This window comes from Marmota marmota, unplaced genomic scaffold (genome assembly GCF_001458135.2).
Source record: "Marmota marmota marmota unplaced genomic scaffold, marMar, whole genome shotgun sequence".
Lineage (NCBI taxonomy): Eukaryota > Metazoa > Chordata > Mammalia > Rodentia > Sciuridae > Marmota > Marmota marmota.
In genome coordinates, this window is record NW_026000079.1 from 1,912,464 (window position 1) to 1,926,774 (window position 14,311).

The 14,311-nt window shown below is 52.1% G+C and overlaps 1 protein-coding gene across 1 annotated transcript in view; it reads right to left on the reverse strand.

The window, feature by feature from the left end:
- The window catches only part of Lmna (lamin A/C), a 22,434-nt gene extending 8,133 nt beyond the window's left edge, over positions 1-14,301 (reverse strand). The window contains exons 1-2 of the mRNA XM_015502736.2: positions 13,892-14,301; positions 460-616 (exon numbers count right to left, since the gene is read on the reverse strand). Coding sequence (XP_015358222.1) covers positions 460-616; positions 13,892-14,247 — 513 coding nt within the window. The 5' untranslated portion in view covers positions 14,248-14,301. The remainder of the gene's footprint in view (positions 1-459; positions 617-13,891) is intronic.
- Between the last annotated feature and the right edge of the window lie 10 nt (positions 14,302-14,311).

Below are 14,311 nucleotides of genomic sequence, written 5' to 3' on the forward strand. Positions count from 1 at the left end.
GAACTCACCATCCTTGTCCATTAGCTTGCCAAATTGCTGGGATTACAGGCATGCATCACCCCACCCCATCCAGCTTAATCAGTTTTTTTTTTTTTTTGCACCAGGGATGGAACCCAGGACCACTGAGCCACATCCCCAGCCCTTTTTATTTTTTATTTTGAAATAAGGCCTTGCTAAGTAAGTTGCTTAGGGCCTCACTAAATTGCTGAGGCTGGTTTTGAACTTGTGATCCTCCTGCCTCAGCCTCCAGAGCTGCTGGGATTTCAGATGAGCTCCACTGCAATTGGATTGAGGATTACTTTCAATTCACTGACCCCAGGAGCAGCCAAAGAAGGATCAAATATGGTCTGGCCAGACAAAGTGACACTAGTACAAGTGAACAGCTCTGGGACCAGGGTGGAAGAATGAGTGTGCATGTGTCAGATGGGGGTCAAAGGAGGTCCCTGGAGCGTGTCCTACCTTGGCCACCTGCCCGCGAAGGTCGTGCAGCTCGCCCTCTAACGTGCGTTTCTCACTGAGAGCAGTGCTCAGTGCAGCCTCCTTGGAGTTCAGCAGAGCTTCCAGGTCCTTGAGCCGGGCCTGGGCGGCCATCAAGTCACCCTCTTTCTTGGTATTGCTAAAGAAAAGAGGGAAGAGTGGGTTTCAGAGGAATCAGGTCCATGGTGAGGGCCGGGTTCCCAAGAGGTCAGCCCATGGGGCTGGCTCTGCAGTCCTCCTAACTGCCAGGAGAGGGCGTCCTTACTTTAGGTTTGTTTACATTGCCAGACTCTGGGGCTGGGCTTCCACCTCCCACAAGGTTCCCCAAAACCCCTTTCCTTCCTCTCCACCCTTCCCATGACTCAGGGCTCAGGAACGTGCCTGGGGCTAAGGGCAAAGCTAGATCCCATGATATGAATGCTTTTCCCTCTCCTCCCATTCCTTCCAAAAGAGACAGGGCATCTTTGTCTCCTGCTCCTTCCCACACAGGGCCTTAACTTTCCCCTCCCTGAATAACACCCACTCTCCATTCTGCCTGAGCTTCCCTCCCTCGGAAGAACCCGACAACTAGGCTCCTGGCCCTGGGCCTTGTGTACCTAATCCTCAGTTTGAGCCCCAACCTTGTCAGTCCCTTCTCCTAACCCTTTTATACACATGGGACTATGGGAAAGGAAAGTCCAGTTAGAGCTCGGGAGACCTGGGACAAGGACCATGAGGGGAAATTTGGGCCTTTCCTCTCTCAAGACTGATCTGGGCAGAATAGGGGAGGTCCCAGCCTCCACTGGAGCCCTGAGAGAAGGCTGAACCCTACTCATCTATCCACAAGCCTTGGCATCTGGCCCCAGATGCGGCTCCCAAGCCTTCAGTTCCATCTGCCCTCCAGCCTTGAGCATCCTGCTCTTCAAACGGGGCAAAGCTCTGGGTAGAACCAATAACCCTGCTCCTGCACCTCCTGGGCCCCTCATTACTTCTGCCAAAGAACTGTAGAAGTACAGAGGTCCTAGGTTCTTTGGAGGCTCTGGGGAACCCAAGAACTTTCCAGACGTGCCGATCCAAGAGCCTGGTCAGCTGCCATATGTAATGCATCTGCTTTCATTTCTAAATTTCTTTATTTTTTATTTTTCCCTCAAGCACAGGCCCACCAGGGCAGACAGGAGAAAGGAAAACGAGACATAGGCAGTCAGGAAAAACCTACCCAGCAAGGAGAACAGCCCTGCTAACAAACTTTTTCCTGCCACGAAAGCCCTAAGCTCCACACAACCCAGCAAATTCACTCTGAAGCAGGAGAGAGGGGACTTGCAGAAGCTGTGAAGGGAGGAGACACTTGGGAGATTCCAAATAAGGAGTCGCTCCCCTCTAACTGGGCTCCACTGGGTGGGATGGAGATAGAGGGACACCCAGAGGGGCAGGGGAGTTGCCTGTGCGCTTGCTCCATCCACCCCTCAGAACAAACTGTTCAAGGCAACAGTGTCTGTCTCCTGCAAAAAGAGGCCCTCTAGACCAGAGGATGTCTCCTCTCCTCCCTCTCAGCCTGAAAAGCTAAAAATAAAGTCAAAACCCAGCTCAGGTTTTGGCTGCCATCCGGCCCAGCCCCTGGCTGGGAGCACAGCCCCAACTTTCCATGACTTCAGAACTTTTCCGAAGCTGAGGCAGCTGCAGGGGGAGGAGGGAGGATGAAGAAAAACTCCTGGTAAATGAAGCAACACAGCAGACCTAGACTCAGAGCTCCTGGGGCTGCTCCCAGGCTGGCAGGGGCCTCCCAGAAGAGACCTTTCCACCCCGAAGGCCAGGGCTGCAGCTGGCTCTATGGAGAGACTCCCAGAATTTAGGGAACCAGCTGGTGGATAGTACACTCCTGTAATAGCAGTGACTCAGGAGGCTGAGGCAGGTGGACTGCAAGTTCAAGGCAACTTAGCAAGACTGTGTCTCAGAAAATAAAAGGGCTGGGGATGCAGCTCAGTGCTAGAGGGCCCCTGGGTTCAATCCCCAGTACAAAAAAAAAAAAAAAAATTAGAGAACCAGCTTAGTCTCGGCTCAACTCAGCATCCTGCTTGTACAGATAAGGGACAGAAGAAGAAGGTAGATGACCCAGTGTCAAACACTGCAAGCACTTCAGGGATACTGTTCCAGTCTATCCTGGCCACTGGTTTGGGACTCCTCCTCCTCCATCTCACTGCTTTCCCAAGTCACAAGGCTATAGAGAATGGAGAAGACTGCCCTCCCCACCACAAAATGCCCCTCGGACAGGGCCAACCTGAACAGGGAGAGGCAAGAAGGCAGGAAAGACACTTTCACACGGTATCTCAAAGTCATCTCCTCCTAGTCCTGGCTCCAAGACCTCCTCAGATGGCAGAGGGGGAGCTCCTGAGGTTCACCTTGGAAATACCCTTTCCTTGGAAGTACCTGGCAAACACTGGCTGAGGAAAATGGAGATGCATGGTTCCTGGTTCCTGCCCTCTGGTCTTATAATCGAACAGGCACAGGGTTGCTTTGTTCTTTTTCCTTTCATATATATATTTTTTTTTGGGGGGGGGGTTGTAGATGGACACAATACCTTTATTTATTTTTAAGTGGTGCTAAGGATGGAACCCAGTATCTCACACTTGGTAGGCAAGTGCTCTACCACTGAGCTACAATCCCAGCCCTCTTTTTCCTTTTCTGTGTTTTAAGTCTAACCTTTTAACTTCCTTCTGTTGTTCCCAAAGGTGGCGGTGGTGGTAATAATGTACAGTCAGTCAGGTGTGGTTGGCACATGCCTATAATTCCAGCTACTTGAGAGGCTGTGGCAGGAGGATTGCAACTTTGAGGCCAGCCTGGGCAACTTAGTGAGACTTTGTCTCAAAAATATTGAATAAAAACAGCTTTGGATGTAGCTCAGTGGTAGAGCAATCCTAGTACAGCAAAAATAATAATATAGAGTCATGTCACACATCACTTAATGATGGGGTTATGTTCTGAAAGATGTATCATTAGGCAATTTTGTCATTGTGTGAACATCATAGAATTTACTTACGCAAACTAAGCTACAATGTCACTAGATTATCAATATAATCTTATAGGACAGTGGTAGAACCACCCTTGTTCACGTATGTGGCCAGTCTTTGATAAACACATTATTATGTGTTGCATTATTGTAATAGCAAACACTTATGTAGAGCTTATTATGTACTAAGCACTTCTCTAAATATTACAGTATCACCTCATTTAATCTTCACAGCTCCCTGTGAGATAGACATTCTAGCTATGCAGTTACAGAAACTGAGGCAGAGAGACGGGTCCAGGGTCCTGCAGCCTGTACACAGCAATTGCCAAATGGCTGCTGTGCTGATTCCGCAAGTGCTCTAATATATTGGTTTCCAACTAAATTAAGGGAGCCATTTCCCTTTCTCTCCTGGAGGTTCTGACTAGCACCAGAAAGAGAGGCGATTAGAACTAAGACACGCCCTGCAGATGGGGGGAAACCACGAGCAAAGAGAGGGAAGCAAGAAAGGGCCTCTGTGGTTTCTTAGTCAGGCTTGGGGAGATCCCATCTGTGGGGAAGAAGCCACTATCGCCCATGAGCTCATGACTCAGACCTCAGGAGCTCTGCAGCCAGAGAGCCACATGCACACACCCGAGAGCTGGCTGGGGGTAGGACCCAACCCAGCCTCCCCTCCCTCCTCCCTAGGCCTGCCTGTCCACCACCAAACACCATTTTCTTCCTAGGAAAGGGCTTTGGATCTAGCAGGGGAAAGGCACATATTCAGTCCCCGGGTGGTGGTGCTGCCAGGCCCCAGTCCATTGGGGGTGGCAGAAAGCAAGCTGGGTGCATGCTGAGTGCCATCTTCCCTGTGCTGGACAGGCAGGGAGGAAAGGGTGGAGCAGGTCAGGGCAGCTGGGAGTGGGTGGGAGCCTGGGCTCCTCAGGTGACTCATGCCCAGGCAGACAATACCAGGGCTGGGGTCGGGAAATCCTCTAGTGCTCACAGGGGGCCTGGTCGCAGGCCAGGTAGCAGGCACGGAGGGCCAGCTCTTCGCTCTCACGCCGCCTTCCAGCAGCCTCTGGGGGCAAGGCGGGCTGGGCATCCTGTTTAACTCATCCCACGGTTGGCAGAGACAGGGCAGGGCCGCGAGGGCGGGCGGTGGGGGAGGGGACAGCAGGCCGGGGCTGAGGCCGGGCGGTCCGCTAGGCCCAGGCTGCGGGCGGCTGCAGGCCGGGCTCTCAGTCGCTGAGCGGAGAGAGACGCTGCGGCACCGGGCCAGGCGCGGAGCCGCCCACGGAGTCGGAGTCGCTCTCCTCGGCCCAGCGCGGCCAGATATGGCAGGCGGCCGGCAGCGGCCTGTTGGGCCCGGTTGCTGGGGGCGACGCGCTGGGCGGAGGGAGAGGCCAGCTTCCTCCCGGCCAGATGGGGGCCGCCCTCACGGGGGCTAAAAATAGTTAGTGGGCGGGAAGGCCCGGAGGGAGGCGGCGGGGACAGGCCCGGTGGCTCCTGGGCCCACCGCTCGCTCGGGGCCTCACCTGCCCTCCGAGTTCCCCATGGCCGGGCCGGGCTTCTGTCTGGGGGGGAGCGGGGGGGGCCGAGAGCAAGGGGGGCATTTCCTGCCTCCCGGGCCAGGGCGACCCCTGCGGCTGGGCAGGCCGTGAGGGCCCTGGGCGCCAGGTCTCCCTAAGTGTTGCCCTCGCCCAGCCTGCATGCCTGTCTCTGTCACCCCTCTCGTTTGCCCTTCTCATTAACAAAACAGTAAATTCTTTTTTTTTTTTTTTGGGGGGGGGTGCTCTACTACTGAGCTACATCCTCAGCCCTTTTTCTTTTCTTTTTTCTTCCTTTTTATTTTTTGAAACAGGGTTTCCCTAAGTTGCTGAGGCTGACCTCGAACTTGCAATCTTCCTGCTTCAGCCTCCCAAGTAACTGGGATCCCAGGCCTGGGCCGTGCAGCGCCTGGCAATTCCTTTTATTTTTAAAATTTTTTACATAGACATATTATAATGTACATTCAATATAGAAAAGTTTATATGTTTGACCCACCCAAATTGGAGTTTGCTCCAGGAACTCTTCTCAGTGTAGTTTGCCCTCTCTCCCAGCCCCCTCTTCCACACCCATTCCCCCCCACACACACCTCAGTGGAGCTCCACCTAGCAGAGCCCAGCCCTGCTGATTTCACATGCTGTTTTACCTATGGGGTCTGGGGATTTTTCTGACCTCCCCTGAATGCCCTGAGACTAAATGTTTCATATGCTCAGGGCTTTTAGAGGGACCCTCTGGAACAATTCCTGTACTTTTACAGTTAAGGAAACTAAGGCCTGGAGAGGGTAGGGTCAGATACTAATAATCTGTCCACTGAGTCACCTGAGGAGACTCACAGCAGACAGGGACAGAGCACAGAAAATGGCATGATGGGGCTGGGGGTGTAGCTCAGCGGTAGAGTACCTGCTTAGCGTGCCCAAGGCCCTGGGCTCCATCCCTAACACCAAAAAAGAAAAAGAAAGAAAAGAGCAGGCTGTGCAGACAGGAACATAGCCTGGGAGGCATGTCAACCTTTGACTCCATTGCTGGGAGACACCCCAGTCAGGGTGACAGAGGCCTAGTGAATCTGTCACTCCCAACCACCCTCAAACATTACCCAAACCCTCAGCCATGTGCAGCCACCAGAGGTAACCAAGGGAACCGCTGCTGTTTTCTTGGCTGGTCTGTGGGTCAGTGACCACTCTCCAGTAAGGGCAGAATGTGGGCAGCCAGCTTCCCCACCTTGGCATCAGAGATGCCAGTCCTCTCTGGAAAGGAGATCTTAAAAAGAGGAACCGAGAGGGGGCAGGTGTTCCAGGGACTTAGAGGCTTCTTGAGCCTCTCCCGGACTTTACCTGTGAAATTCTGGATGTCTTTCTTTTCATTCATTCTCAATGGTAGATGGACACAACACCTTTATCTTATTTAATCATGTGGTGCTGAGGATCGAACCAGTGCCTCACACATGTTAGGTAAGTGCTCTACCACTGAGCTACAACCCCAGCCCTGGATGTGTTCCTTTTCTTTTCTTTCTTTCTTTTCTTTTTAAGCTCTGGATGTCTTAAACCTGGAAAACACATGCATGGCAGGGCCCGTGTATGGACCACCTCTGATCTCCCCACACGGCACGTGTGAGCCACAGCTGGTAAGGCTCAGTTTCCACATTCCTCTTTTGGGTGTGACACCAGCCAAATATGCTCAGATCCCCTTCCTGAGCAGCCAGGCTCCCAGTTGTCCTCTCCCAAGACAAAGTCGGTCTTAATTCCAGGCAGAGGGAGGAGCTGGTCTGGGGGGCGCTAGTGCTAAGAGCAGGGATAGGAGGCCTGTTGACATGTTCAGACACAACTCCAGCAGAGGCGCTGGGCCTGGCAGGGGGCCAGACCTGAGTCACAGCTGCTGGGTGTATCAACGTGGCATTGTACAGAGGGGGAGAAGCCTGGGGCCAGAGGCCAGAGCTCTGGGGTCCTGGGTAACAGGCAGGGCTGGCTTCCTCAGAAACCAACACTGCAAAGTTCTGTGTCAAACTCCACTTTCCATCTTCCTGGACCAACGCTCCAAAAGCCATTCCTATATTGTCATAAAAATGCAAGGGTGGGGCCTGGGGATAGACCAAAAGAAACAGACACAGGGAAGAGGGGAAAGATGGCCTAAGAAAGTCAGAATGTCCCTGTTGTGTCTCCCTTTCCCCTGTGGGGAAGAAGGGAAGCTACTGGTCCCAGGGTGGGGCACTTAGGGGATCCTCACAAAAAATCAACTCAGCAGTTCCTTCTTGGGACTTATTAGCCCCTCTGTCTGGTGGTGCTTGGTTATTAACCCTGAAAGCCCTGGCTGGGTGTAGGAGCCCCACCCCAACGTCAAGAGAGGAAGTCTGGGAGGACCTAGATGGTCTGGTCCCGCCACATTCCTACTAAGCCTGGGACGATGCAGTGCTCTCTCCCAGCCAGCAGGAGGCAGCAGCACCAGAGAAGAAAGGAAGAAGGGCGAGCTTTCCCATCCCCAGAGAGCCTTCTCTCCACTGCCCAGAGGCCAGACCCCCTGAGGGAAGAATCTCAAAACCCTGACCAACCCTGAAGGGTCTCATGTTATCCCATTCCCCTCCACTTGTCCCCACAAAACGTACCTACCATTGTCTTTTTTTGGGGTACCAGAGATTGAACCCAGGGGCGCTTAACCACTGAACCACATCCCCAGCTCTCTACATAAAATTTTTTAAAATTATTTTTTTAGTTGTAGTTGGACATGATACTTTTATTTCATTTATTTTTATGTGGTGGTGAGGATCAAACCCAGGGCCTCGCATGTGCTAGGTGAGCGCTCTACCACTGAGCAAAAACCCCAGCACCTCCTTTTTATATTTTATTTGGAGACAGGCTCCTCTCATTAAGTTGCTTAAGTCCTCACTAAGTTTCTGAGACTGGCTTTGAACTCATGATCCTCCTGCCTCAGCCTCCTGAGCTGCTGGGATTACAGGTATGCGCCACCACACCCAGGTACAATTGTCCTTCTTGCTGAAATTTGAACTCAGTTCTCAAGGACAGGCCACCTCTCAGACTTTTCTTGCCTGACTGGATAAGCCTTGGGTCTCCTGTCCTCTCTACACTCTGCCCTCTACAGTGACTCAGCTCCCCTGCTGGGCCTGGGATCACAGCCAGAATTATTCCTGGCAGGCGGGATTCCGGCTTCCTCTCCCACAACTAGACAGCAGGGTGGGAAGAGCCCCCTTTCCAAATTCTGTCCCTTTTCTAAAGGCATTAGGAAGGGCCAAAGCCTCCTCACAGCCCAGCCTCAGGATGGGGGAGCCAGTTGGGTGAAAGAAGGGAGGAAGGTAGGCAGGTCAAGGTCACCATGCACCTCCCTGGGCTCCAGGCCTGTGCTGTGTAATCCTGGCCAGCTCTGGGTAGCAGTCCTGCCTTCCTAGGACCTCTTTTCTAGCCTCTACACAAGTCAATCAAAGGGAGTCATTCCAGTGCCGACTGTCCCTGTCTTGCTACATGATACAGCCCTTTCCACTGTCATGAAGGAGAGGCACTGAAAACGAATTGTACTTTCCTACTAGTAATGAAAACAAAGAACACGCCAAGAGGGTAATGTCACAATAGTTAACCATTTCTAACACACTCTCTTTGGGACATAGAGAAGAATACTAGTCTTTTTAATTCCACTGCTTATGGGAAAATTTCTACTGAGAATAGCACTGACTATTAATTATATTCACATTGATTATATTTGATCTTTCTATGAATAACATGTTTTTTTTTTTTTTGGTACTGGGGATTGAATTCAGGAGCACTTGACCCCTGAGCCACATCCTCAGGCCTTTTTTGTATTTTATTTAGAGCCAGGGTCTTGCTGAGTTGCTTAGCACCTCACCATTACTGAGGCTGGTTTTGAACTTGCAATCCTCCTGCCTCAACCTCCCGAGCCTCTGGGATTACAGACATGACCCTCTGTGCCCAGCTGAAAAGCTTGGTATTTTAGAGGACTATTTTCTCACTTTGTGGGTCACTGTACTACTTAGGGACCTAAGGGATCTCTGGAGACCTTTTGCTATAATCCCCTCTTTTATAGCTAGGGAAATCCAGAGAAAAGAGATTAGTTCAAGGTCACATGCCAATTTATAGGTAGGGCCAATCCTAGAACTAGGGACACTGAAGGCCAGGGCTGTTTCTGCAGCTTTATATTACGTGCCGTTTTGTTGGTGGACCACCTAGCTTCTTACTAAGGGATAGGAGATCCTGAGGTCTCTAAGATATTACAGCTTGGCTTGTGTCACCCCTCTACTGGAGGCCAAGGAGATGATAGGAGGAACTGTCCCTAGACTTGGTTTTGTCTGCCACAGCTGCTAGAACTGGTGAGGGGCTGGGGAGGAAGGAGGCAAGGGGGAAAAGAGCAGAGAGCACAGTTGGTAGGTGAAGACATCTCCTACCAGTTGTCACCCCAGCTGTCCCTGATCCTGAGCTCTGAATCACTGGAGGGATTATGAGTGGGGGCAATGGGCACATCCCATGTAGTCTCAAACTCCCAGAGAGGCAGGAGTTAGGAGGCCCTATTAAGAAATGATTCTCAGGGCTGGGGATGTGGCTCAAGCGGTAGCGCACTCGCCTGGCATGCGTGCGGCCCGGGTTCGATCCTCAGCACCACATACCAACAAAGATGTTGTGTCTGCCGAAAACTAATAAATAAATATTAAAATTAAAAAAAAAAAAAAAGAAATGATTCTCAGCTGGCGGGTGTGGTAACGCACGCCTGTAACCCCAGTGATTTAGGAGGCTGAGACAGGAGGCTTGCGGGTTCATAGCCACCCTGAGCAAAAGTGAGGTGCTAAGCAACTCAGTGAGACCCTGTCTCTAAATAAAATACAAAATAGGGCTGAGGATGTGGCTCAGTGGTTGAGTGAGTTCAATCCCCAGTACCAAAAAAAAAAAAAACATGTTATTCATAGAAAGATCAAATATAATCAATGTGAATATAATTAATAGTCAGTGCTATTCTCAGTAGAAATTTTCCCATAAGCAGTGGAATTAAAAAGACTAGTATTCTTCTCTATGTCCCAAAGAGAGTGTGTTAGAAATGGTTAACTATTGTGACATTACCCTCTTGGCGTGTTCTTTGTTTTCATTACTAGTAGGAAAGTACAATTCGTTTTCAGTGCCTCTCCTTCATGACAGTGGAAAGGGCTGTATCATGTAGCAAGACAGGGACAGTCGGCACTGGAATGACTCCCTTTGATTGACTTGTGTAGAGGCTAGAAAAGAGGTCCTAGGAAGGCAGGACTGCTACCCAGAGCTGGCCAGGATTACACAGCACAGGCCTGGAGCCCAGGGNCCAAAAAAAAAAAAAAAAAAAAGCAATGATTCTCAGCCAGGTGCAGTGGCACACACCTGTAATCCCAGTGGCTCAGGAGGCTGAGGCAGGAGGATTGAGAGTTCAAAGCCAGCCTCAGCAACTTATTGAGGCTCTAAGCAACTCAGTGAGACCCTGTCTCTAAATAAAATTCAATAAAGGACTGGGGATGTGGCTCAGTGGTTAAATGCCCCTGAGTTCAATTCCCCATACAAAAGAAAAAAGATTTTCCTGTTTCCCTTGGGCTCTTTAAGTACTTTTTAGCCCTTGAACTGTACCTTCTTGCCCTTTCAATCAGAATGTGGGCAAGGCTGAGGGTAGCTGGGAGAGGTAACATCAGGAGGCACAATTACATAAGGGTAAGGGCAATGCATGCTCAAAGACCCCCATCCCCATTAACCTAATGGCTGTGCCCTTCCCATCCAGGTAGACAATTCCCATGACAAATCCTTAGACAGGCTCAAAACAGAAATCATCAGGCTCCTAGAGCTCTGACTGTCTCATGATCTATGGCCTGGCAGGGTCCTGGGTCCTTCCAGGTACAGTCTGAGACAAAGGCTATTGACAAAGTGTTCACATGCCCTGACAGGACTGAAGGACATTAAGGGATCACTGGCCTCAGGGCAGACTCTCCATGCTGCAGGAGTCTCAATCACCATTCCTTACCTTATCCCCCAGATCTCCAACCTGTCCCCCAAGTTAGAGAAGCGAGGTTTAATGGGAAGAGTATTCAACTAGAAGTCAGAGAGCCTGAGTTAAGCCCTGACCTATCATCCCTGGGAATATGGGCACCTCTATGGCCTTTGCTGTGCTTATCTTGATCAGAACCCGTAAGTACCTCAACCTCCTTCTCCCTGCCCGTCCGCATTGGGGCCACAAGAGGCAGGCAATCCAGGAAATTGTAGAGCACGAGGGCCTCAGGAGGGGAAGAGGTGCTTCTGCTTTGTGGGCCTGGGATCTCCCCATTTCTGACTCAGTCTTCCTCCAACAGTTCCTCATGAGAAGTCAAAGACCCTGCACTGTCGGCAGCCCAAGGCAACAACTCCAGAATCAGCTCTGCATGCTAACTGCTTGTCCATAGTGACTGTCCAGAGTTCTGGATCCAGACACCACCAGAGTCTAAGGAAAGAGGCAGGAAAGGGACACCAGGATGCAGAGGGGTACAGATGCAGACATTTAGGCCCCCATCCCTCCCCTTTAAGACATCTGCTGTCTCCACCCTGTCTCCTGTAAAGTCACCAGGGTGGGAGGGAGGGGGAGAGGGGGATAGCATCTGAGTCATCCACCCAGCTGTCTGGCCTGGGGTGGGGCCCAGTTCTGAGCCTGGACCCCAGGTGGGCTTTTGCTGGGGCTTTCAGTCTTTCCATTCTCTGCAAACTGAGGCGTCCAAATACCATGGGTTCCACAATAGAAAGTGAGTGTGTGTGTGTGTGTGTTTGGGAAAATATTTTTTCTTGGTACCTATAACCCAGCGCAGCAAGAATGGGTTCCAGACTTGTGGGGGTACTTGAGGTGCTGAGGGTGAGGTGCTGAGGCTGGGCCAAGGATCACCACAGACTGCTCAGCATCCCAATTCCAAATCTGGCCCTGACCTCTAAGCTCTAATTAAATATTAAACCAGACAACATCTTCTTTCTAGGCTTTGGTGGGAGGAGTTGGGACAACCCCTGCCCTCAACTCTTCATTCTGGCCATTTCTCCACATCAACCTGAGCACAGAAGATTAAAAAAAAAAAAAAAGAATAGGAATCCTGGCTCTTCCTATTAAAGATATATAAGTGGATAGACACCCCCAGTCTGAGTCCCCTTTTTCCTCTACCCCACCTCCCACACTCCAGAGATCCAGGTGTGCAAACCCACCTCCCATTTCCGGAAGCCCAACCTCCCTAGTTAGGATCAGTGGGGGAGAAAAGAGTCAGGTGGCTAAATATAACAAGTACACACACCACCCCCACCCCACCCCACCCCACGTGGGCACACACCCGCCTGGTGTCCCAGGCCTGGACAGCTGCACCATGAGACTGGAGTCAGACTGTCGTGGCTATCTGAGCACAAGAGGCTGTAGACTCCAATGGTCCTGTTCCCCAATCAGTGTTTTCCCCAGATCTGCTAAGAATGTCCTTCGTAGGAATCTGAAAGCAGGAGGCAGGGGTTGGTAGTTGAGTGGACTAGAGTAGAACACTAACTCAGTGGGGTTCCTTATCTGTTGTTCATGTTACTAATGGAAAAGACACGTTATCCGCTTGGACAGAAATAAAGGTTGAACCCATCTTTCCAGGCAATTTTGATCCATCCCTCAGGAGACTGATGGATCTGCATGGCACCACCTAGAGGGGTTCTGGGAAGGGCATGAGTTTGGAGAAGACCATGCAAATGGAGAGAAGGAGTGGAAGTCAAAGCCATCAATCAGCCCCCCAGGGATGTCCAAGCACCTTCAATGCTCTTTGGTCTGGATCTTCATATAGGACCCAGGAGACCCAAATTATTGGGGGCTGTTAGAAGAGGGCCTAAGCATCCAGGCTCCCCCAAGGCCCTTTTAGAAAAGAAGGTGGAGTCAAGTAGGGTGTGGTAGGGTGGGGCTGGGATGGGTGAAGTGGGAGTGGCCTGAAGATCCCAACGGCTGGATTTCAAAAGTGTCACTGTATTCCAGCCGTTTAATAAAGCAAAGATCAAAACGTCAGCAGCTGATAGGATGGGCCAGAGCAGACTGTTCTGACTTGACTGGGAAATAAAAGTGGTTCACCCTGAAGAGGGAGGTAAAGACAGAGCCCCTAACCCTTGGAGAAGCCAGGCACAGGGCCAAGAGGAGGGTTATCCCAGACCTGGGCATAATACAACTTCCTGTGCCAGGAGCCTCTGCCCTTGGCCTCCCTCCTTCCTTTGCATTCCTGGGCCAGACAGGCCAAAGGCTGTGGGAGCTGCGGGGGAGCCGATCTCCTGGAGCTGTTCTGGTAGGCCTCAGAGTCCAAGAAAGGTCCCAGACATGCTAGGAGTGGAGGAGAGCTTCCCGGTGCTAAAAAGAACCCAAGAAAAGGTCATGCCAAATGGCCTCCACTGTGCTGCTTGGGGAAGGGGTCCAGTATCACTGGACAGATGCCGGCTTGGGACCTTTCTCAGTGGAAATCATGTGTTCAGAGTAAGCCTGGGCGAAACTGGCACAGTGCCAGGACTACCAAGAAACTTCTAACAGGACCTACCCATTCCAACCTGGTCTAAGTGCCCAGAGTTCCGATACCTGGCAAGGCCAGTTCTGTGCTGGTTAAGCCCCTCCCTCAGGCTCCAAATGGATGTCAAATCCTACCCTAACAGAATGCGGCCCTGTCGCGGGCCCCTGCTTAGCCCCAGTGCCCCCATTATTCCTTACATTCCTACCCTCTCCCAGAGACCCCTTTCCTTTCTGTCCCGGTCTGACAATTCCTCTTGGCACTGCCAGTCGCCCGCTGGGCAGTTCCGGGGAGGGAGGAGACTATATAGCAAAGTTGTCAGCTGCCCAGCGCCCTCCGGCTCCCTTCCTGGACTCGGCCAAGGGTGCCGGTCCGTCCGCCCTCTGCACTCTGCGCCCGGCACGCCGCCACCTGGCCTCACTCACCGCGCTTTGAGCTCCTTAAACTCCTCGCGCACTTTGCTCAGCTCCAGCTGTAGGCGGGCGCGCTCCTTGGCCACCGAGTCGAGGGTCTTGCGGGCATCCCCCAGCTCGGCCTCATAGGCGGCCTTGATGCCGGACACCTCGCGGCTGACCACCTCTTCAGACTCGGTGATGCGAAGGCGCAGCCCCGCGTTCTCCGTCTCCAGAGAGCGCACACGGTCGATGTAGACGGCCAGCCGGTCATTGAGCTCCTGCAGGTCCTCCTTCTCCTGCAGCCGGGTGATACGAGTGGGCGACAGCGGAGTAGAACTGGCCTGCGCCCCACTGCGGGTGGCGCGCCGCTGGGACGGGGTCTCCATGGCCGGCAGGGTGGCAGCGCTGCCCGCAGGCGAGCGGACAGGGGGCGTCCGGGGCGAGCGTGCG